Below are 22,997 nucleotides of genomic sequence, written 5' to 3'. Positions count from 1 at the left end.
TTTCCTCAAGTGTGGTTCTGAGCACTTTGAAGGTGTGGAGGAGAGACCACACATTGAGCAGGTTTCATGAAGAGGTTGCCTTCAGCTAGGCTTGGATGGATGGGTGAGGTCAAAACAGGGAGGTCTTGCTGAGTGGAATTTCAGAAGGAAGGAACCCCATGAGCAGAGGAAGGGATACCATAGGGGAACAATGAGAGGCAGCACACGATTCAGAGAGGAGACCGGACTAACTAATCCTTAAGGATCCTTCCAACCCTGAGGTTCTAAGAGTGATCCAGTTTGTCAGAGCACATGAGCTGGGAAGAGGAGTAAAGGATGGGGTGCCTGGGAAAAACCGGCTAGGGCCTTGACTGTCTGCTTGAGAAATTTAAAGCTGGTTCCTAGGCCCTGTAGGGATTCCTTGGCAGGGGAGCAATTAACCAAACATGCCTCTAGGAACACTGACATGGCAGTGGTGTGTGGATATATTGCAGTGGGAGATGGAGCAGCAAGGGAGACCAAGTAGGAAGGAACACCCAGATACCATCCCTTCCCAGAGTCAGACAAGCAAGGGGGCTGACCTGGTGGTGGAGCTGCTGGAGCTGCTGGAGCTGGAAGCGATATCATCTGCATTGGGCAGAACAAAGCCTGCCAGGTTCAGAAGGTCACGGATCATCTGGCCTTTGATGCTGATGTCCAGCGGAGAGTTGGAGTGGAGGCTTTGGGGAAAGCATACAAAGAGTGCTACAAGCAGACACTAAAACTGTTTCCAGTCCAACTGTTTCCAGACACTAAAACTGACATGTCCAAGTCAACACCAGCTGCATTTACACCCAAATTCATGATCATCGTGGGGTTCTTCCTGCCCCACAGGTAGTGAATAACCTCGATCGGGGTGGTTCCTGCCTGTGACTTTGCTTTGCTAGAGGAAAAGCATGCAGTAGGTATCAAGTTTAAAAGAGCAACTTTTAACAGCCTGTCTCCAATATCAGAAAACCTTGAGATGATGGCAAGAACAAACAAACAGTAAACAGTAAACTAATTATGAAGGGATTTAAGGAAGGAAAGGTCTTCCCAAAGTCAGCAGGACTGGAGCAGAAATAGGATCAGGAGGCCAGGGAAAGGCTCCTATTGTGCACCCTGAGAACACCTACCTGGGGGAAATGTTCACTTCTAGAACCCAGGGCTTGAGTTTCTCATCCAGCATGACATCGAAACCAAAGAGCTCGTGGCAGCTGTAAGGCCGCCGCACATACATCTTCAGCAGGCTGGTCACATAGGGTTCTGACCTGGTCCCAGGGAGGATAAAGTATTCAGTTCAGCTCCTCCCAAAGACCCTGCCTAGAGCTGCCTAGGCCCATGGAGTGGCTCAGAGATGGGAAAAAGGAAGCCACCCAAGAAAAGCAACTCTAGAAATGCCTGTGACCTGGAGCCAGCTTCTAGGGATGCAGTTCAGTACAGCAGGATTTAAGTCTTCTCTATTCCTTCCTAAACCCTGATCTCAGAAACGGAAACACAGCATGGGCTAGAGTTTAGAGAACAGCAGTGTGGAGGCCCACGAGAAAAAGAGGATCTGGTGGCAGGCCCCACCCAGGGTAGCAGTGTGACTCACGAGATGATGGTTTTGACAACGACATCCTTTATCTTCTCCCAGATGGCATCACTGTTGACTCCCTTCTGGCTCAGGTAGCTCCATAAAGCCTTCAGTGCCCTGTGAGGTGGGGGAGAAGAAGGGAGTATTTAGGGTTAGAATCTAAGAATGATCAGTGAAGAGGAAGAAAAAGGAGTAAGAGGCCCAAAGGTATCTTCTTCATATGTCTTCTTTTGATGTTTTGAATTAGGACAGAGAGGAGTTTGGATACAAAGAGACCAATTCTGAATTGCCAAGTATCTATATGATATAATCTCTGGGTCTTATATTACTCCTCCCATTCACCACTCCCCTGAAACCTCCTCAAACCCTAGAACCCTGTATTCTTGCAGGCCTCCACTTGATGGGGACACTGTCTGGGTACCATTTGTGGCCCTGGCAGGCTGTTTCATCTTCATTGGCCTGGTACTCGGCATTCTTTTTATTGACACTGTAGTTGGTCAGGTGCATGAATTTGTTGCCAAGGCTCTTCATGGAAGGGGAATACCTGCAAGTGAGAGGAAAGGCAGAGGGGAGATGGTGATACAGCAGATGGATAATGGTCCAAACATGTCTCCAGATCCTGAGCAGGTAAGTGGACAGATCTTTGCGGATGCAAGAGTCTGAGAAGCACATCTTCTGGTAAGGTTTCTAGAACACTACAGCTAAACTTATCTCCTATTTTATCCTACCTCAGTTCTGTAGACAGACCCTCCCTGTTTAGTGAAGTAGAGAACCCCCTTATCTCCCATTCTGCATGTAATACTGTGATTTATAATAATAAATATGTATATATTGGACCCTGCCCCACTCCCGGACACAGAGCTCCTGAAACCTTTGTAGATTCCTAAGTGGTACAAGTATAAGGAGCAACTTTGTTCTCAGATTTGGTGTTTTGACCCCAGTTCCTGACACGGAGCTGCTGAAACCCTTATAATTTCCTGGGTAATAGGAGCATCTTTTGTTCTAACGAGGCGACACTGGGTGAGCTCCTGATGGCTCCTGGATGACAGCCAGTCACTGGAAAGGCCAAGACATGATTAGATGTTTGGAATTTTCAGCTCCTCCCCCCCCAACTCCCATTATCTTAAAAAAGGGAGGAGGGCTGAAAATGGAGCTAATGATCAATCAAGCCTAAGTGCTGAAGCCTCTGTAAAAATTCTGCAAATATGAGAGCTTCCAGGTGGGTGAACCTGTTGAGATGCTGGGAGAGCGGCCCGCCCAGAGAGGGCATGGAAGCTTGGTGCCTCTCCTTACACGCCTTGCTCTGTGCATCTCTTCCATCCCCCTGTTCTGTATCCTTTATCACATCCATTTTTCATAAATCAATAAATATAAGCAGTGTTTTCTTAAGTTCTGTGAGCTGCTCTAGAAAATTAACCAAACTTATACCCACAGCCCCGAGGAGGGGTTCATGGGAACCTCTGATTACAGCCCACTGGTGAGACGCACAGGGAGCCACCTGCACTCGTGACTGGCATCACAGGTGGTGGAGGGAGGGGCAGCCTGGTGAGACTCAGCCCTTGACCCATGGGATCTGATGATGTCCCCAGACAGACATGTCAGAATTGAGTTCAACTGTAGGAGAGCCAGTTGGTGTTGTATAGAAATGCTTTGTGTGGGGAGAAAAAAACCCACCATCTGGTTATAGGTGGTGTCAGAAGTGTTTGATGTACAAGTAAAGCTGTCACATGGAAGAAAAGGAAGACAAGGTTTTCCCAAAGGCACTCCACCTTCTCCTTTGCTAATAAAAACTACCAAAACATAGGTTATTTTCCTCTTTGGTGTTCTCCAGCTTCCCTCCCTGGAGGAAAAGCAAATCCCCAAGGCTGTCAGGGTGAGCCGCCACCACCACCACATACTTGCAACTGGCAAAGCGGACGAGTCCATCTGAAAAGAGGTAAATCCGTAGAGGATCGTAGGAGGTGACGTAAACATAGATCCGCAGATCGAACTTGCTGCCACTGATGAGGTAGGGTTTGTGGAGATACCTACAAAGAGAAAGGCCAGCTTCAGGGACAAGACAGAAGGCCAGCTTCAGGGACAGGAGAGATGAGACAGGGCTTGGCAGGTAACTGAGCCACAGCAAAAGCCAGCTAATGGTTCCCAGTATCTGCTGCTGCTGCTGCTGCTAAGTCACTTCAGTCGTGTCTGACTGCACGACCCCACAGATGGCAGCCCACCAGGCTCCCCCGTCCCTGGGATTCTCCAGGCAAGAACACTGGAGTGGGTTGCCATTTCCTTCTCCAGTGCATGAAAGTGAAAAGTGAAAGTGAAGTCACTCAGCCGTGTCCGACTCTTCGAGACCCCATGGACTGCAGCCTACCAGGCTCCTCCATCCATGGGATTTTCCAGGCAAGAGTATTGGAGTGGGGTGCAATTGCCTTCTCTGGGTTTCCAGGATAAAGACCTTTAAAGAGTGGGCTGAGGAAGGTCTTTGGCTGGGAGGACAAAGGACAAAAGAACGTGGTGAAAAGGGGCCCTCTGAGGCTGAAGAGGTGGGAAGCAGGGAGCGGGGTCACAGCTGGAGACAGGCTCACCTCTGTACCAGAAGGGGCCTCCGCTTGGGGAGCTGACTCCACTTGTGAATGACCTGGATGCCGATGCCTCGAGCGGACGCTGGCTAGAGGTTGAGTGGAGAGGAGAGGAGAGGATTTGTCTACCTGGCCCAATACTCTGGCACTCCCACTCTTGGGCCCTGCCTGCTGCCCACCAGGACCACTCACTGGTTTAACAATCCACTTCTGGCGGCTGCCGCTCTCCCAGGCTTTGCGCAGGAGCTTGGCGTCCTGGGGTAGGATGAAGGACTGGGGGAAGAAACTGAACTCCTTCTTGCCAAAGCGGCTCTGCATGCGGGACAGGTTCCGCCACAGTCGGTCCTTGCGCCCAATCTGGAATGAACCTGGGAAGTGGTTTAGCTGCAGAGGGGACAGAGGGTGGGAGCAGGGAGAGACAGGGCCATGTGAGACCACGAGAAGACAGCAAGACTCACTACACCATTCCAACATTCTAAGCTCCTGTTCCATCTGACTGTCACTGTCTAAAGGTCCTTAAGTATCCCGCGCTGAGCATCCACCAAAAAACGATTAAAACACAAACACAACACAACACAATGTAGTGCCCTTTAGGAGTCAATAGTTTATGACGTAAAAGAGTAACTAAGACAGACATAACATTCACCGTAAAAGTAAAGAAAAACCTGTTAAGTCTTTTTCCATGCCTCTAGGACAAAGAAAAGCACCTGGCTTTCCTGGGGAAAAGGGACTATTCACTTCAAATGAGACCTCTTTACACATATTCAGCTTGGAGGAACAGAGGCAATGTGCAGTGGTTAGAGGAAAAACATGATAAACTGAAAACAGGCATTGCGTCTCAAGATACACCAGGGAAAAAGTGTCTTAGATGCTTTATCTGTCCAAGACACTGTAGCTGACCTACTAGGTGAGCATGATCCACTGGGGGCTCACACAGCACCCACCTCCCATACTTTCTCCACCCTCTGAGCCCTCCTGACTTCACTATGGTCATCCTCCTCTTCCCTACTTCTACTACCAACCTTCCTCTGCCCAAGTCCAGGGGAAGAGCAGCTCAGAAAAGGCCCCTACCTTCTGATGCTCCTGAATGGATCGGAAACTAGGAGACTTCATGTGGTGACCCCAGCAGCCCAGCCAGTCATCATTCCCTACAGAAGGCACATCAGGAAGTCAGTCTTACTAGCAGCTCGGTCCCTGGGACAGAGAGTGGCTCAGAGGCCCCAGAAATACCACCAGAGCCTGGGCATGGCTCCCAGCCCCAGTTTTCTAGGAGTTGCCATGGAGCTGTCCTACATGAGGCCCTGGGGTCAGGACTAGAACAATGGCCCTCTGTCTTCCAATTTTGAGGAACAGGCTCCAGGCAGAGGGATTTCAGACCTATGTCCTCTTATGAAGTTGGAAACTTCAGGACAGGATCCTCACACAGCAGGAGCTAATCTAGGGGTTCCCTCCTGCCCAGGGCCCATCTGCTGGGGCAGAGGACAGGCTTGAAGTAAGGCAAGTGACTCACTCTTGCTGATCTTGAAGTGGGAACGTCCAATGGTCTGCTTGACAATGTTGGGGGTCACTGTGCTCATCTTCCACCGGAGCAGCTTCCTCTGCTCCCAGGGAAGTTTCTCCACTGGGGAAAACAGGGGGCGGGGGGTGGGGGGCAGGGAGGGTGTGGAGAAGAGCAGGAGAGTCATGGTGAGTAGAAGTAAGAGGTGGCACTGTTGCTCAACATTCCCTGTAGGCAAGTCAGGAAGTATTATTCCAGGTCAGAGTTTCAAAGGAGCACACTTTGGGGAAGAAAGGGGACTGCACAGGAATGAGGAACACAGAGAGAAGAAGAGGATGAAAAGGGGAGAGACACAAGGTTAAAGGTCAAGAGTGAAGCATGAGGTTATGGGGCTGAGAGGGTTAGCTAAAGGATGGACCAGATAAAGATCCCCTCATCAGACTGGTGGACCAGGGGGGTAACCAAGCACCAACAGAGCCATTCTGGAAACCCCTTCCACCCTATCGCCAGCTTCACTAGCATTCTTCTCCTGGGGCTGTTCCAGGTAGACACTCGGCCAGGTTTACCTCTCTCATCTGGAGTGCCAAAATAGATGGTGGGGGGCACGTTGGGAAAGAGACTGTAGATGAGGGCTGGTCGAACAACTTTCTCATTGGAAAGGGGTTTGGTCAGAAACTCCATGCAGTTCCTACAATGAAAAACAGCCATGCGGTAGAGAAAGGCAAAGCCACAACTTTGAGTGCTGTTACCGTTACACATCGTTTCTTTCAGGGTGCTATCTTCTACACTGCGATTCTACAGAGACAAGTGCTCAATAATTACTCTGCAAATATTAATCCATGCTAAGGCTAACCTATACACAATCACACCATAAATGTCACCTAAAGACAAAGTTTTCCAATATTGCATTCTATGATACAACTAAAATTTCCTGTGATGAGCTATAGGCTGGGGAGGTCCCTGAAAAGAGTGGCTCTGAGAGTAAGTAAGGAGTTTAAGTGGGTGGAGCACTTAGCAGCAGCAGCAGCAGCAGCAGTAGAGGAATATGCTATGCTTAGACAAAGAGAAATAGATGAGGAGAGAAAAAGAATGATATGGATAAAAAAAGAGGAGGAAAAGCAGAAAAGACAGAAAGAACTAAGAAGAGGTAAAGAGGTTTTTAAAAAGAAAAAGGGGAAAAAGCAACAGAAAGAAAAGAAGCAGTGCTACTTCTAACTCATTTTATATTTATCTGAAGAAATATGGATGAATGCTCTTCTCTGTTTTGAAAACAGAGACATCAGACATCAGACTTTTACGTAACAGTGTGGCAGTAAGACGGTCTGGGAATCTGGAGCAGTGGCCATGGTGAGTACAAGAAAGAGGTGGCACTGTTGCTCAACGTTCCCTGTAGGCAAGTCAGTAAGTATTATTCCAGGTCAGAGTTTCAAAGGAACTACTGTTATTCCAATAACGTCTTGATCAAGGCTAGCTCAAGGAGTCTCAAATAGGAAGACCTAGACTATCTATTGGACACAAGCTGACAGACCCAGATAATTTCTTCAGATAACATTGAAAATGGAGAGGATAGTTATGACCCTCTATATCAGGCTGATGTGATCCACAAATATTTATTATTTAAGATTAATTTTCAGTTTATAAAGAAATACTCTACCTGTTATTTTTCAGCACAACAGAAATAGGCACTGTACATAAAACACCTCAGTGTTTCAAACCTGAGAAAATTTTAATGAATTTTATTGGGTTGAGTTAAATATTAATTCCAATTAATTAAATAAATCCAATTAATTCAACTCTATTCCTCATTTCCAAATTTTTTTACTTTAAAGACTTTCCATTTACTGAATATTAGAATTTAAGATTGTTGAAAATCAAAAACAATGAGTTCATATTTAAAAACAAAGACAAGACAGGAATGTAAAATGGTACAGCCACTCTGGAAAATAGCTTTGGAAGTTTCTCAAAAAAATTAAACATGCAATTATCATAGAACCCAGCATTTATCTCAGAGACATGAAGACTTAAAGGTTCATTCAAAAATATGTACACAATGAGCAGCTTTATCTGTATAGTCAAAAACTGGAAACAAAATATCCTTCAGCAGGTGGCTGGTTAAACAAAGTGGTCCATCCGTATCACGGGCCACTACTGAGCAATAAAAAGGAATGAACTATGCGTACGTGTAACAACTTGGATGAATCTGTAGAGAATATGCTGAGTGAAAAAAGCCAATCCCAAAAGGCTACATATGGCTATCATTCCATTGAATAACATTCCTGGAACAACAAAACTATTGGTTATGAAGGGTTAAGAAGGGGATGAGAGTAGGAGGGAAGTGGGCGTGGCTCTCGGGGCAACAGGAGGCATTCTTACAGTGACAGAAACGTTCACATCTTCATTAACGTTAATTCTTGGTCACATTATATTGTACTATCGCTGTGTAAGATGTTACCACAGGGGAAACTGGGTAAAGAACTAAGGGACTCTCTCTATTATTTCTTAAAACTGCATGAAAATCTATAAATGTCTCAAAATCAAAAGTTTAATTAAAAAAAAAAAGAAAAGAAAATCTTTGTTAGCTGCCTCTCAAGAGTACTGAAATTAACCTCAAAAGGCATGACTTTTGGTCTAGCGGTACTAAAAACCCTGACCTTGCAAATAGTTACTTAATTTCCCTGTTCCTCAATTTTCATATCCGAAAAAACAGAGGCTGAACTTGACCAATGCCATTTCTAATTTCACATGATTCTTAGAAAAAGAATATTCAACAGGAAATGTAATATACTATTGCTGGACAGAGGAAACAGGTAGTATTTTCAATGATTTTTCTGTGCAAATTTTTCTATAATAAATAAATCTTTCATAATTGGGAAAAAATAAGATTTCAGCAATCCAAAAAGATGCCTGATTTTAGTCAAAATGCAAAGTGGTTTAGAATTCTTTAACCTCCATTTGCTTGACCTCATGTTTTAAGCCTCATATAGACTGTGCATTTTGTAGAAATTAATTAATGAACATAGAATTAACAAACACCTTTTGTGAATTTTATCTTAAAAATCAGAAAGGTTAAACAAAGGGCTGTGCAGCTGTCTTGAACTAGGCCTGAAGACAAACCTAGATAACCCTGAAGTGTGGAAAAGAGGCTCCAAGTCAATTAAACGTTAAATGTGTTTCTCTTTGAGCGAGTGGAAGTCCTTGGTCAACATCTAATATATACGGCCAGAAGTAGATTTGCTTATCTGAAAGAGCAATGGGTTAGGCTTAAAGTAACAGAATTTATGCATCAGATACAGGATACCTATGACAGGATTTCTACCAACCTTCACAGAAAGTCCCTATTCTGTCTCTCCATTTTCTAAACAACTCTCTCCACCTTGCTGGTTTGGAACTCTAAAACTGGGACAGCTGCAGCCACCATCACATTCAGAGATGCAGCCTGCCTCATCCATACTAATCTTAGATGAGACTAACTCTTCCTCTCAGCTTCATCTAAGGCAGAGCCAACACAAAGGAAAGCAACCAGAGTTTGGCTGCTCCACATGCTAGGCAAGCCTTGACATGTATGGCCAGAGTAGAATTAAAATTAGAATAGGAACTTTGGTTTTTTTACACTTTCAGTAGAAGTTTTTTTTTTTTTTTAGAAGTTATTTTTTAAAGGAAAAAAAACTTTAATGGTTGGTACTTTGTGAGGTTTTTTTAAATATCTAAAAATAATTAATGAAGATAAGAGCCTCATATTGAGACAAAGTTGGAAGTGATGAAGGAAACAAGGAAGATTATACTGAAGAATGTTAACTTTCTACCCAGAGAGGTGGTCTATATGATCTGTAAGCAAGTTCTAAAACTCTTTAGCATAAAGACATGTCCTCATTTACAGTGTCCTGTGTTCCTTCCTCCCCCTGATTCCACATCTCGGTTATGCACCATTCTACAATTATCTGTTCTACAAAAGGAGGGTCTACATTAAGAGATGGACTTCTTGGTTTCCTAGGTAGAGATGGGTATCCCTCAGATTCCATGAAGGGCAGTCAATAAAATACTCTAGATTATAGCTACAGAATTTTAAATTAAATTTATTACTAAGGTCAACTTTAGTCTTATAAAACCAACTTCCAAAGGGAGCAAAAGAGCACTGAAAAAAAGCTCCAATTAGTGATATTATCTATCTCAGAACTGTTTCTGACTTTGGGACACATTTAAAAGGCAAGGTGGCAAATATCCTCATGTGTGCAGCCTAACTAAGAATCTACCTCAAACATTGTCTCTTTGTGAAATTAGTTATTAATTTTCTAACTACCTCTTGAGATTATTTGCTTTTTACTTGAACAATTTCTTGGAGCCTAAAGACTGAATCGCAGCACAAGAAACACACTACTGATTTTAAGCTCAGCTGATAAAATACACTTCTGTTCCCTCCCACTGATTCCTGTTTGAAAACTAAAGTCCTAACTATAAAAATTCGGCCAAAGTGAGTTAGGGTTAACAGGGCCATTAATTAATAACTTGGGTGATTCCTCCCTTTATAATCCTCAAGAGAAGGTAAATGAGCGTCTGCCAACAACCTACACAGTCAGGACTCACCGAGAGATCACTGCTACCGACTCGCTGGGGGAGACGGCACTGCACGAGGAGCACTCTGAGTCTCCTGGGGGAAGAACAGAGAAGGCCCAGGTGGGAGAGGCTGCTACTCAGTCACCACGCCCAGGCGGCTCTTCCTCGGACATCCTGGCTTAGCTTTCTCGAAAAGCCACAAGCACCCATTGCTGCCTTGCACTGCCTCCCCTGAGCTCAAAAGCTGCAAGGAGAAGGCAAGACTCGGGGGACAGGGGACTAGAGAACAAGCCCCCCCAAAGCCACTCCCGCCCTCAGACCCCCAAAGTAAATGATAAATGCAGGTGACAAAGTGAGTTGAGGAGCTGGTATATAATCATTAGCCCCCCTTCCCTAGCAGTGGTGACCAATTCCCAGTTGGAGGCGAGAGAGTTCTCTACTCACCCTCCTCCTCTTCGTTCTCAACCTGGCTGCAGCAGTCTTCCAAACCATCTAGTAGTTCTTCCTCCAGATCTTCAGTTTCAACCGGGTCTAGCTGGAGGTCAGTAGCTGAACTGTAAGAAAGAATCATGCCCCAGCCCAGCCAGCTCCGTAAGAGAGGTCACGCTGGATTCTCCTTCCTTCATCATTTCCCAGTGTTCATCTCTTCCTTAGTCACTAGTCTGCTGGCCCTTGCCTGGGCCTTACAGCCCACTCCTCTTGCTCTCAGAGCTTCAGCCTGGCCACAGTTCCTCAACCCCACGTCTCTGACTCCACAGACAGGTACTCTGCCTTCCATTTTCCTTGAAGTCCCTCATAGTATATAAATACAAAGTTCTGAATATAAAACACCATCAGTCAATGTGTGGTAACAGACATCAAAGGTCCCTGGACCTCTCTCTAGAAACTCAGAAAAGGCCTTGGTGGGCCATGGTTCCAGAGAAATAACAAGGCACAAGAAGCCAGTTAAGTGTGTGTCCTAACTCTGAAACAGCTGTTATACCAGGAGTGACTGAGAACCTGATTTGGTTTGGAATTAAGTAGCGAAATCACAGTCCCCAACACATGATGTTTGAAATTCTTATTTTTCCCTGGTTATAACCTAAAGCAGGTCTTAGCAAACTCTTCCTCTAAAGGACCAGAGAGTAAATATTTTCAGTTTTGTGGGTCATTCAGTCTGTTGCAACTATGTAACACTATCATTAAAACAAGAAAGCAGCCATAGACAGTAGTAAACGAATAAGGCTGCATTTCAATAAAGCCTTATTTACAAAAGCAGGCTGAGGGCAGGATTTGGCCTGAAAGGTGTAGCCTGCCAATCTCTGCCCTAAAGTGAAAACCAACATTCCAGAGCACTTAGAAAATAAAACCCAACCTTCAGAGACACAGGGTCAGTGTCACCAGGTGTGTGTACATCCTACTACTTGAAATGAACCAAACACTTTCTTCAACTCACCCAACAGTCCTAGGAGGTGAGTTCAGCTCCCTGGCTTCCTTAGGCCCTTCTCTCCCAAGTTTGCCCAGATGGATGGAAGAGAGGCGGGTGGCCACCTCGGCTACACCAAGGGGCTGAGATGGAGAAGGCGGAACTGGAGTCTTGTCTTCTCCAAGAAGTGGGGAGTCGATCGTAGATCCACAGGCAGGGCTATAGCTGAGCCCATTGGTATGTGAGGCAAGGAGGTGAATGCTGATGCGTTTGGTACAGAAGACTGCACTGTCCAAGCCCCCGGGGTCCGAGACTGCAGGGAGGGCCCTGTTGTCTGCTCCAGCGTCCTCCTGAGGGACCTGCTGGCTGGCCACAGGAGGTTTCCACCTCCTGTTCTGGTTGAGGAGATCCCACTGCAAGCTGGGGTTCATGAAGTAAGTCTGTTCAAAATGGTAGCCTTGCCTTGGTTTCTTCTCAAGGCCTCTTGCAGTCAGCTTCCTCACAGCCTCAGTGAACCGAACCTCCTTAGTCAGAGTCTGGGAAACAGGGTCACCCTTCAGGCCATAGGGATACGACTGAGTCCTGGTGACTAAGTTACTCTGGCTGTAGAGGGAAGAGGCAACACTGGTGGCAGAGGTGTCCAAGGAGCTGGGGGTAGACAGCATGTTGTGGGGAGGGGCGTCGTCTAGGGCAGGGCCACTGCTCTTGGGCGCCTTGTGCTCAACAGACTGGAACGCACAGTCTCCGGTGCCCCCTGAGTGTTGCCAGGAGATGAGCTGGACCTTGGGTGAGGATACTGGCTTCAGGCCCTCTGTGGCCTGTGATAAAGGCACTTTAGTGCTATTTGGCCGCATGAAGGAGTTGTTGTTCAGCATGGGTTTGTAGGAAGAGGAAGAAGAGGGGAGTGGAGATGGGGTCTTCCCTGAGATGGCAGAGGCCAGGCTCCTCCCTGAAAGACTTTCCCCGGCTGCTCCCAATGAGGAGTATGGTTCCGTGGATGAGGATGCCATGGGGATGAGCTTGGAAGACGTGGCCTTGTTGGCAGGGAGTCTGACAGGGAGCCTCTTTTGAGGGAGAGAGAAAGGTCTTTTTTCTGATGGGCTTGAACGCAAGCAGAAAGACTCCAGCTGCTGGTATGCTTTGTGCCTGTAGTTGGAGCGGCGGTATAGCAGGGTACTGCTGAACAGGTCTGGGAGGGAGTGCAGGTAACAGCAGTTGCTGTGGCCTGCAGTGACAACTGTGGTCCCGGAGCTACATAGAGTGCTGGGGCAAAAGAAGTACGCTGGCTGCGGGGGTGCACCCAAGAGGCCTGGGCCCAGCCCTGCTGAAAGTGTCCCCACGTGTTTCTTCTCCAGCCGCCAGATTGGCTTCACCTGCTGATGAGCCTGAGCCCAGACTTTGCCCTCGGAGGGTTTCTCGGGTGACGGGGTAGGTGCTGTGCCCGTGGGCCCACTCTGCTTCAAGCTGTGTCCCCGGCGGAGGCTGATATCGTAGTGCTCTGTTCTTGCTGAGGCCATGAGGAGCCCACATCACGGCCACATGGCCTCATGGCCTGGCTCAGGTGAGGTGCGAGATGCCTCCAGCAGTAGCAGCTGCATCCTTGAAGTCCGTCAGCCTGAAGGGGAGAGAGACAGCTGGGAATGTTCCAGTCCCAGGACAGACACAAGGCTACAGTGGTACCCCGGCAAGCAAGAGCCCTGCTTTAGCACTTCTTGGGCAACCAGTCTCAGTCATCATTTGGGGCCCTGGGAGAAGAACACTAGATTTTGAGGGTGATCTCCGTGGACTTCCTGCTGCCCTCATGCCTTGATGAGCTGGCTTCATCAAGGACTGGGACGTTAAGGTGCCACCAGGTGAAATCTGTTCACATGCTCCCTTTCTCTCACTCAGAGAGCTCTTTCCTCCTTCTCCAAAGAAAAATTCACACCTTTCTGCCTCATCGTCCACAAGTTTACATGAGTGGCTTCCTTCCATCACCTGACACCCATGTGCCTAGGAATAAGGCAAGCCTGGGTGTGGCAGAGAAGCCAGCCAACACCTTCCTCCTCATCAACCAATTCTGAATGCTCAAAGATCATGTGAGAAGCAGATTTTACATGTACTGCTCCCTCACCAGTTCTCAAGCTGCCCCTGATGTGTTCTGCTTTCCACGGACTAAGTGAGACAAGTTCAGACAAGAGCAGGGATCTCTCCTGTTGACCTCTGGGGTGCGTTCTGTGGCTGAGACGGTAATTTCATCTCTTCAAGAGTCTAGCCAACTATACAGGCTTAAATTCCAACCAATGTGTTGGTGGAAAAGAGAAGAAACAAAATGGAATTAGATATCAACATTCTTTTTACTTAAAGCGATTTTATTTCCAGCAGCCGCACTGGGACAGGAGAGGTCCGGGAGTAGAATATACAGGCAAGAAGAAGAGAGAAATTTTCTTTATTCCAAATCCCAGGCTTCAGTCTGGGCTCATCTTGGGGAGAGAGAGCCTGTCTCTTGCATTCCCTCATTCAATCTTTCCTCTAAAGCAAAACCTCTGAATCAGTCCGTAGCTCTGGGTTCCAAATAGTCAGTTTTGCATGGTCATTTGATTTCTAAATGAAAAATATTCTGCAGTTTTTTACACCTGCAGGGAAGGGTGAGCCTGCTTTTTATGACAGCATCCAGGGGAGAAACACAAGACTCTTCTATAAGAAGTCATACATCTGGGATAATTCTGAATGAAATACTGGCATCTTAATCAAGTATTTTCACAGTGGCTAAAGGGAAGGAAATAGCAGAGAATTTTCTTGCTCAAGTTTTATTTAAGACACAAATGACAATGGGGAGAGGGCTTTGTATTTTGATAGGAGAACAATGGCCAAGGAAGATTCTCATTCCTGCCTATAGTTACAGGAACTGCTGCTGTTTTCCACCAACAAAAAGCCTGCAAAAGCCACGTGATATAGCCCTCTTTTCCTGCAAAGACTGACCTGTGTGGGAGTCCTTCTCAAGAAGAGTACCAAAAAATCACTGCCACTATTCAAAATGATAGTGGGTGAAAAACAGCATCACAGCTAAAACCAGATTTGATGCAAGTAAATGCAAACTCAAGGTAACAGAAAATGGACCTCCACCAAGTCCAAACTATGGAAATACTGTGCAGGGCACAGCTACACTCTGCGCACTTATGGGAAACAAGCACAAAGGGAGGGGTCAGACCCTGCCAGTGATTTTATAAGACCACACACCTGAGTGTGTGTCATGTACACACAATGGGCTCACGTTCCAACTTACGTAGTCATCTTATGGGAATCCACATCTCTCCCCACCAATGAGGCACAACAGGTTCACCAAAGTGATGGCAGAAAGGGATAAGGAAACGAGATTTCATGCTGCTGCCCCCTGAATGTCACCCGACGTGTAGCTTCTCGTGTGCATCCTGCCATCTCAGACCTTCAGGTCTCTACAAGTGTCACTCCCTAGTGTGTGTGCAGCGGGTAAAGGGGACAGTTGTCTTCACCCAGCCCTGAGGTGGTGTGCAGTGCGGGCCCGTGGCTATGAGGGAAAGCAGGCTTGGCTACCGTGCACCTGAGGACGTGGTGGTGGGCTCCTGGGTGCCCTAGAGCCCTTTCCTTCTTGTCTACTAGACTTAAAAATACACAGCTCAAAGGCTGTGTCACCGTCTCCAGGTAGCCTTTCTGGACTCCCCAGTTCAAATAGGATGCCTCATCTCTGTGCTGGCCACCATTGCTGTCTCTATGACACTGAACTTTAACAAGGACTACTCATCTAACTAGGAGCAACGAGCATGTTGTTCCCAGTACCAGGTCGCACCCACAGTAAGTGCTCAATATTCTGTTGACTGGATAAACTGGGAAAAAAAAGTAAATAAAGGGGAAATACACTAGCACTTCTCTAAGAGAAGACTCTTTTGAGAGTCTCCTGGATAGCAAGGAGATCCAACCAGTCTATCCTAAAGGAAATCAGTCCTGAATATTCACTGGAAGGACTAATCCTGAAGCTGAAACTCCAGTTCTTTGGCCACCTGATGGGAAGAACTAACTCACTGAAAAAAGACCGTGGTGCTAGGAAAGATTGAAGGTGGGAGGAGAAGAGGATGACAGAGGATGAGATGATTGGATGGCATTACCGACTCGATGGACATAAGTTTGAGTAAGCTCCAGGAGTTGGTGATAGACAGGGAAGCCTGGCGTGCTGAAGTCCATGGGGTTGCAAAGACACAACTGAACAACTGAACTGAACACTAGCACTGATGAAGGCTAGTTTGGGTACCTAGCAAATACCAGGTACTATGCTCATTTAATCCTCACAAAAACGCTATGCTCAATTTGCTGATGATGAACCCGAGTCTCAGTAAAGCTAAGTAACTTCACCATAATCAAACAACCAACAAGGAGTGGCCAGATTAAAACTTGAGTTTGTCTGGCTCCACGCTTCCTCTTAAATAGAAATGAAACACACACCTAGGCCCTGTTTCCAAACTTATCCCTAACCTTCAGGTGGAAGATAAAAGGCGGGTTGGAAACACTATGCTGAACCCCTTTGTGGGGAAGCACCCAAGAGCCCACCACTGTGTCCTCATCTGCACCATAGCCAAGCCTGCTTTCCCTCATAGCCACGGGCCCCCACTGCACACCCCCTCAGGGCTGGGTGAAGACAACTGTTCCACTCACCTCCCGCACACACTGCTCTGCATCCCTCCGCATGAATCCTCAGTGCCAGAACACTGGACGCAAGTGGCCCGGCATTTACCTTTTCCAGGCCCAACTCAAGCCCCATCCCACCCATGAAGATCTGCTGTGTATTTATTCCTCTAATTTAATGTTTTGCAAAGGCTATCTTTTACCACTGTTCTCTTTTCATATGAATATACTTCATAAGCCCCTGATGATTTTTATAGGGAAATCTTGGGTATCTGTAAAAGATAAATGCACAGCTATGTTAGTAGAAGTTGGAAGATCACTGCCCTAGTCTGGCCTTCTTCTCAGCAACGCTGCCCAAGTCTCCTCCCCCTAAAATATCATAAGATGTTAAGGGTTCCTAGAATAAAGTTTAAAAAATAATTGACTTGAGGGTAATGAATATTTTCTAGGTCAGTTATACCTCCACAAAGCTGTTAAAAATGAAACAATTTTTTTTTCCCCTGAGGGGATAAGAAAAGTAAAGAACTGCAGAGCATTCTGAAGATAAACAAAATGGCCTCAAACATCTCTATTTGTGTGGCTAGCTCTGTCCAATTCCTAGTCCCTCACCTGCCTCACCAAATGCAGGCCTGCATTTGTAGTAGCATCCTGCCTGCCTTCCCTGGATCCAACCTCTCTTCTTCTAAAGCAACCAGTCTCAGGAATCTCAACGTCCTGCCCCGCCATCTTTAAACAACATTCAGAAGCTGTCTATCTCATTCTGCCTTCCACTCTTTATGGGGCGTTTTGCCTCAAGTTTCTTCCTTAAGTGAGAGTGAATGATGAGCAGCCTATGCTAGAAAAACTATGACTGTTGTCTCAAACCACCAGGTCTCCAGAGGCCAGGCCAGACCAAACCAACTTGGACAAGGTATCTATTTCTACAGAAAGTAATTATTAATTACACATTGACTGTGTCACTCTCCTATATTACAGGAGTGTGTGGCTCTTGGGATCTGCAGTTTCCTTTTCCTCTTCCATCTGAGAGTTTCACTCAGTCACCAGAGGAACTCAGAACATCAGAAACAGTTCAGAGTCTAGAGTCACAAGATCTCTGATGAGATCACTTTAGTTGCCCAATAGTTATATAAGAAGATAGAAGTGACTTGGCTGGAATCAAACAGAATGAGGAGTGTAGGAATCAGACACATTTTCTCTTAAGAGATAAATCCCAAACTGTCTCCCTAAAGAAAGTTGGAGGAGCATGGAACTTCTGTAAAGCCCTATTGAGAAAGAAAGGTCCACACGCCAACCTAATGAGAAGGGAGGGCCAATAGAAGTTGAGGGGGCAGCTCTTGTAGAACACAGTTACTGCAAAAGAAGTTAGCTAACCTCAGGGAAAAAAAAACAGCTTATAGCAGCTAAAGCTAAAGGAGGTCTATCTGCAAATTACTGAAAAGTGGAAACAGTTGAAGGCTTAACGTAATTAGGGGCTTCCCTGGTGGCTCAGACAGTAAAAAATCTGCCTGCAATGGAGGAGACCCGCATTCAATCCCTGGATTGGGAAGATCCTCTGGAGAAGGGAATAGCAAGCCACTCCAGTATTCTTGCCTGGAGAATCCCATGGACAGAGGAGCCTGGCGGGCTACAGTCCATGGGGTCGCAAAGAGTTGGACATGACTGAGCAATTAAGTACATTCTAACATAATTAAGTGACTAGCTCTCCTGAAGCCCTGATCTTCAGCAGCTTCAGAAAGAAACCTTGGGTGAACTTGAAGGCAATGGTCCTTAAAGTGTGGGCCCTTTCAGGGGTTCCACTAGGTGAAACTATTTCCATAACAAAACTAAGATGTGATTTGCCTTTTTAACTGTGCCAGCCTTTCCACTGATGGTGCAAGAGCAACGGTGGGTCAAACTGCTGTTTCCCCAGTAGGATTCAAGCCAAAGGTACCACGTGAGATTTTTCACCACCACACACTTCTACACTGCACAGCAAAGGAAGAAGTGCCAGGTTTACTTAAGAATGTCCTTGATGACACAGTGAAAAATGAAATCCCAATCCTCAAGTATATCTTTTTAACATTCTGTGTGATAAAATAAGAAGTACATATAAAACAGAAGACAACGGTTATCTGTAAGTAAAGCACTTATTTGAATTGCAAAATTTTTGTGGAACATCATGTTTACTTGAAAGAATGAAGGATACACAAATGATGGTTATTCAGACTTTGACACTTGGCAGGCGTTCTCTAGAAAATGAAACAGAGGACGCCTGTCACTTCAAGGGAAACAACTGACAGTGTTTGTTGCCAATGATAAAATTTGAGCTTCCAAGAGAAAATGAGAATTTGGGCAAAATTGTATCTGCCACCATGAGTTTGACAGCTTCCCAAAACTTAGCCATTTTTCTGATGACTGTGGTAATATTATTTTTTATACTGTCATATAGAATGTGGCAACAACTCAATGAACCAGTATTTTCTAAATTATCTATCACACAATGTCAAAAAATCAGACATGGGTAAAAGATCTGGTCAGAGATAGACCAATGGATTCTAATGTAACGAAGTATGAAAACCTCCCTGATAACATTTCAGATTCCATAGCAGCTAACCTTCATAACACCACCCCTTGTTAACGTCTGTGTAGTACCAAAGAATCGGAGAAGGCATTGGCAGCCCACTTCACTGTTCTTGCCTGGAGAATCCCAGGGACAGGGGACCCTGGTGGGCTTCCGTCTATGGGGTCGCACAGAGTCGGACATGACTGAAGCGACTTAGCAGCAGCAGCAGCACCAAAGAATACCCACTATCTGAAAAGGCTACACAAACATTCCTCCCTCTTGCAACTAATCCTCTATATGAGGCTAGATAATCCACATAATTCAACGAAACAGTACACTGAACCAACTGAAACAACAGAAAAAAAGTAGGAAAATCCAGCTGTCTCCAATTAAACCAGACATTAAGATTCTCAAAAATAACGCTACTCTTCTAACATTTTTGAAACAATACCATTTTTCATTTTTAAAAATGTGACTTGTTTATTTGTAATGAGTTTATTATTTCTAACTGAATTAATAAATACTTCAATTTCTAATGTGGAGTAGATATATATTCCACATTAAAAAGAATATACTGAAGATTCCAAAAATCTTTAATAAAAAAGTGCACATAAGAGACCAAAAAGCTTGAAAGCTCTGGTCTACAATGGCATTGCCTGTCCAGAATATCCAAGAGGCTCCTAAGGATGAGGTCTTTTTCATTTCAGGTCCTAACAGAAATTAGCATTCTCAGTATTTATTCCAAAACACCAGGTCTGGCTTCCCAGTTCTGCCAGAAGAGACAGTGAGAAGTTAAGAGCATTAAAGAAAAGTTTTCTCACATTTCAGTGACAGATCAAAGCATCTGATTTCACGCTCAAGTCCAGAACGCCTATGACTAGACAATTCCAAGGTTATCATAGGATGAAGGAATCTAACAGGAAAGCTAAACTCAACTCCACATAATAAGTACCAGATCCTGTTCGATCCCTGGATGGGGAAGACCCTCTGGAGAAGAGAATGGCTACCTACTCCAGTATTCTTGCCTGGTGAATTCCATGGCCAGAGGAGCCTGGCAGGCTGCAGACCATGGTGTTACAAAGAGTTGGACACGTCTGAGCAACTAACACTTAGTCTTTCAGTGAAAAACTTTTGTCAATGAAAAAGTTACTTTTCATTTACATACTCATTTTTGGATTTGACTTTAAATATTCTGCCTCCCTTCTTCCATCCCTTTTCCCCTACCTACTCCCTCAAAGTCAGTGTCCTCCACATGCAGTCTTCTCCCTTCTCCCCCTTCCCCCAAAGGAGGCACACAATAAGTGCTCAATAAATGGCAGATCCAACTATTAACACAGACTCTCTCAGAGCAGCCTCTTTTATCCCATGATCTCAACCACATCCTACATTCTCCAATTTTCTTCCATCTCTCAGGCCTACAGAACAACCTCTCAAGCTGAAGGAGCCTCAACTCACCATGTCCAAAGTGTAACTTCTTTACCTTTGTCCTCAAAGCTGCCCCTCCTCCTCCTGCCTCATCCTGCAGCACCACCTATTTGATCACTAAATTCAGAAACCTAGGATCATTCTAGACTGCTCCTGGTCCCACTCTCCTGACATTTACTTTGCCACCAGATTTTGTCCACTCTACCACTGTTAAAGTGAAAGTCGCTCAGTTGTGTCTGACTCTGCAACCCCGTGGACTATACAGTCCATGGAATTCTCCAGGCCAGAATACTGGAGTGTGTAGCCATTCCCTTCTCCAGAGGATCTTCCCAACCCCGGGATCGAACCCAGGTCTCCGACATTGCAGGCAGATTCTTTACCAGCTGACCCACCAGGGAAGCCCCTACCACTGTTAATCTAAACCCTCTCCCCCATTACAACCACCATAAAGCCCTCATGGTCTCTGGCCTGGTCTCTAGTTTTCTCACTGACTTCCAGATTTCAGTCTAAAATCTTACTTATTCAAACTGCACACTGACACTACGGTAACCTTAAAGACAGATCTGATGTTACCTTCCTGCTAATTACCTTTCCACAGTTTTCCCGCAATATACTTTTTCAGATTTTATCCAAGAATTCCCCAAGGAATGTTTAAAACCATATATTCCTTAGGGAGTTCCCTGGTGGACTAGTGGTTAGGATTTGGGCTTTCGCTGCCATGGCCCAGGTTCCAATCCTTGGTCAGAGAACTGAGATCCCACAAGCCAGAGAGTACAGGCCAAAAAAAAAAAAAATTAAACCCATGTATTCCTTGTACATCTTAAAGTTGAACTCTAAAATTTTTCATCACAAGTTTATCCTTTTATTAAGAGAAGGTAGAAAATACTAAACAATTTATAGAAAGAACTAAGGTAAGGGTTAACTGTAATTGAAACAAATATTTCATGATGATTTAGTGAGTTTTAACTATCTGATTGAATAACACACATCCCACGTTGAAGGTCAGGAAGGGCAGCGGTGAGGAGATATCCCTCATGCAAGGTAAGGAGCAATGGCTGTGCTTTGCTGGAGTGGCCGTGAAGAGATACCCCACGCCCAAGGTAAGAGAAACCCAAGTAAAATGGTAGGTGTTGCAAGAGGGCATCAGAGGGCAAACACACTGAAACCATACTCACAGAAAACTAGTCAATTTAATCACACTAGGACCACAGCCTTGTCTAACTCAATGAAACTAAGCCATGCCCGTGGGGCAACCCATGATGGGCGGGTCATGGTGGAGACATCTGACAGAATGTGGTCCACTGGAGAAGGGAATGGCAAACCACTTCAGTATTCTTGCCTTGAGAATCCCATGAACAGTATGAAAAGGCAAAATGATAGGATACTGAAAGAGAAACTCCCCAGGTCAGTAGGTGCCCAATATGCTACTGGAGATCAGTGGAGAAATAACTCCAGAAAGAATGAGGGGATGGAGCCGAAGCAAAAACAATACCCAGCCGTGGATGTGACTGGTGATAGAAGCAAGGTCCGATGCTGTAAAGAGCAATATTGCATAGGAACCTGGAATGTCAGGTCCATGAATCAAGGCAAATTGGAAGTGGTCAAATAAGAGATGGCAAGAGTGAATGTCGACATTCTAGGAATCAGCGAACTAAAATGGACTGGAATGGGTGAATTTAACTCAGATGACCATTATATCTACTACTGCGGGCAGGAATCCCTCAGAAGAAATGGAGTGGCCATCATGGTCAACAAAAGAGTCCAAAATGCAGTACTTGGATGCAATCTCAAAAATGACAGAATGATCTCTATTCGTTTCCAAGGCAAACCATTCAATATCACAGTAATCCAAGTCTATGCCCCAACCAGTAACACTGAAGAAGCTGAAGTTGAACGGTTCTAGGAAGACCTAGAAGACCTTTTAGAACTAACACCCAAAAAAGATGTCCTTTTCATTATAGGAGACTGGAATGCAAAAGTAGGAAGTCAAGAAACACCTGGAGTAACAGGCAAATTTGGCCTTGGAATACGGAATGAAGCAGGGCAAAGACTAATAGAGTTTTGCCAAGAAAATGCACTGGTCATAACAAACACCCTCTTCCAACAACACAAGACTCTATACAAGGACATCACCAGATGGTCAACACTGAAATCAGACTGATTATATTCTTTGCAGCCAAAGATGGAGAAGCTCTATACAGTCAACAAAAACAAGACCAGGAGCTGACTGTGGCTCAGATCATGAACTCCTTATTGCCAAATTCAGACTTAAATTGAAGAAAGTAGGGAAAACCACTAGACCATTCAGGTATGACCTAAATCAAATCCCTTATGATTATACAGTGGAAGTGAGAAATAGATTTAAGGGCCTAGATCTGATAGATAGAGTGCCTGATGAACTATGGAATGAGGTTCGTGACATTGTACAGGAGACAGGGATCAAGACCATCCCCATGGAAAAGAAACGCAAAAAAAGCAAAATGGCTGTCTGGGGAGGCCTTACAAATAGCTGTGAAAAGAAGAGAAGTGAAAAGCAAAGGAGAAAAGGAAAGATATAAACATCTGAATGCAGAGTTCCAAAGAATAGCAAGAAGAAATAAGAAAGCCCTCTTCAGTGATCAATATAAAGAAATAGAGGAAAACAACAGAATGGGAAAGACTAGGGATCTCTTCAAGAAAATCAGAGATACCAAAGGAACATTTCATGCAAAGATGGGCTCGATAAAGGACAGAAATGGTATGGACCTAACAGAAGCAGAAGATATTAAGAAGAGATGGTAAGAATACACAGAACTGTA

At 45.3% G+C, this 22,997-nt stretch overlaps 1 protein-coding gene across 1 annotated transcript in view; it reads right to left on the bottom strand.

The window, feature by feature from the left end:
- TTLL4 (tubulin tyrosine ligase like 4) overlaps positions 1 to 22,997 on the bottom strand; it is a 36,728-nt gene that overhangs the window by 3,611 nt on the left and 10,120 nt on the right. The window contains exons 2-14 of the mRNA XM_027513559.1: positions 11,628 to 13,212; positions 10,637 to 10,746; positions 10,223 to 10,286; positions 6,208 to 6,329; positions 5,654 to 5,764; positions 5,215 to 5,291; positions 4,336 to 4,527; positions 4,150 to 4,232; positions 3,472 to 3,600; positions 1,995 to 2,117; positions 1,592 to 1,690; positions 1,134 to 1,268; positions 561 to 698 (exon numbers count right to left, since the gene is read on the bottom strand). Of these exons, the coding sequence (XP_027369360.1) occupies positions 561 to 698; positions 1,134 to 1,268; positions 1,592 to 1,690; positions 1,995 to 2,117; positions 3,472 to 3,600; positions 4,150 to 4,232; positions 4,336 to 4,527; positions 5,215 to 5,291; positions 5,654 to 5,764; positions 6,208 to 6,329; positions 10,223 to 10,286; positions 10,637 to 10,746; positions 11,628 to 13,114 (2,870 nt within the window). The 5' untranslated portion in view covers positions 13,115 to 13,212. The remainder of the gene's footprint in view (positions 1 to 560; positions 699 to 1,133; positions 1,269 to 1,591; positions 1,691 to 1,994; positions 2,118 to 3,471; positions 3,601 to 4,149; positions 4,233 to 4,335; positions 4,528 to 5,214; positions 5,292 to 5,653; positions 5,765 to 6,207; positions 6,330 to 10,222; positions 10,287 to 10,636; positions 10,747 to 11,627; positions 13,213 to 22,997) is intronic.

This window comes from Bos indicus x Bos taurus, chromosome 2 (assembly GCF_003369695.1).
Source record: "Bos indicus x Bos taurus breed Angus x Brahman F1 hybrid chromosome 2, Bos_hybrid_MaternalHap_v2.0, whole genome shotgun sequence".
NCBI classification, from domain to species: domain Eukaryota; kingdom Metazoa; phylum Chordata; class Mammalia; order Artiodactyla; family Bovidae; genus Bos; species Bos indicus x Bos taurus.
This window is presented reverse-complemented; position numbering and strand designations above follow the sequence as displayed.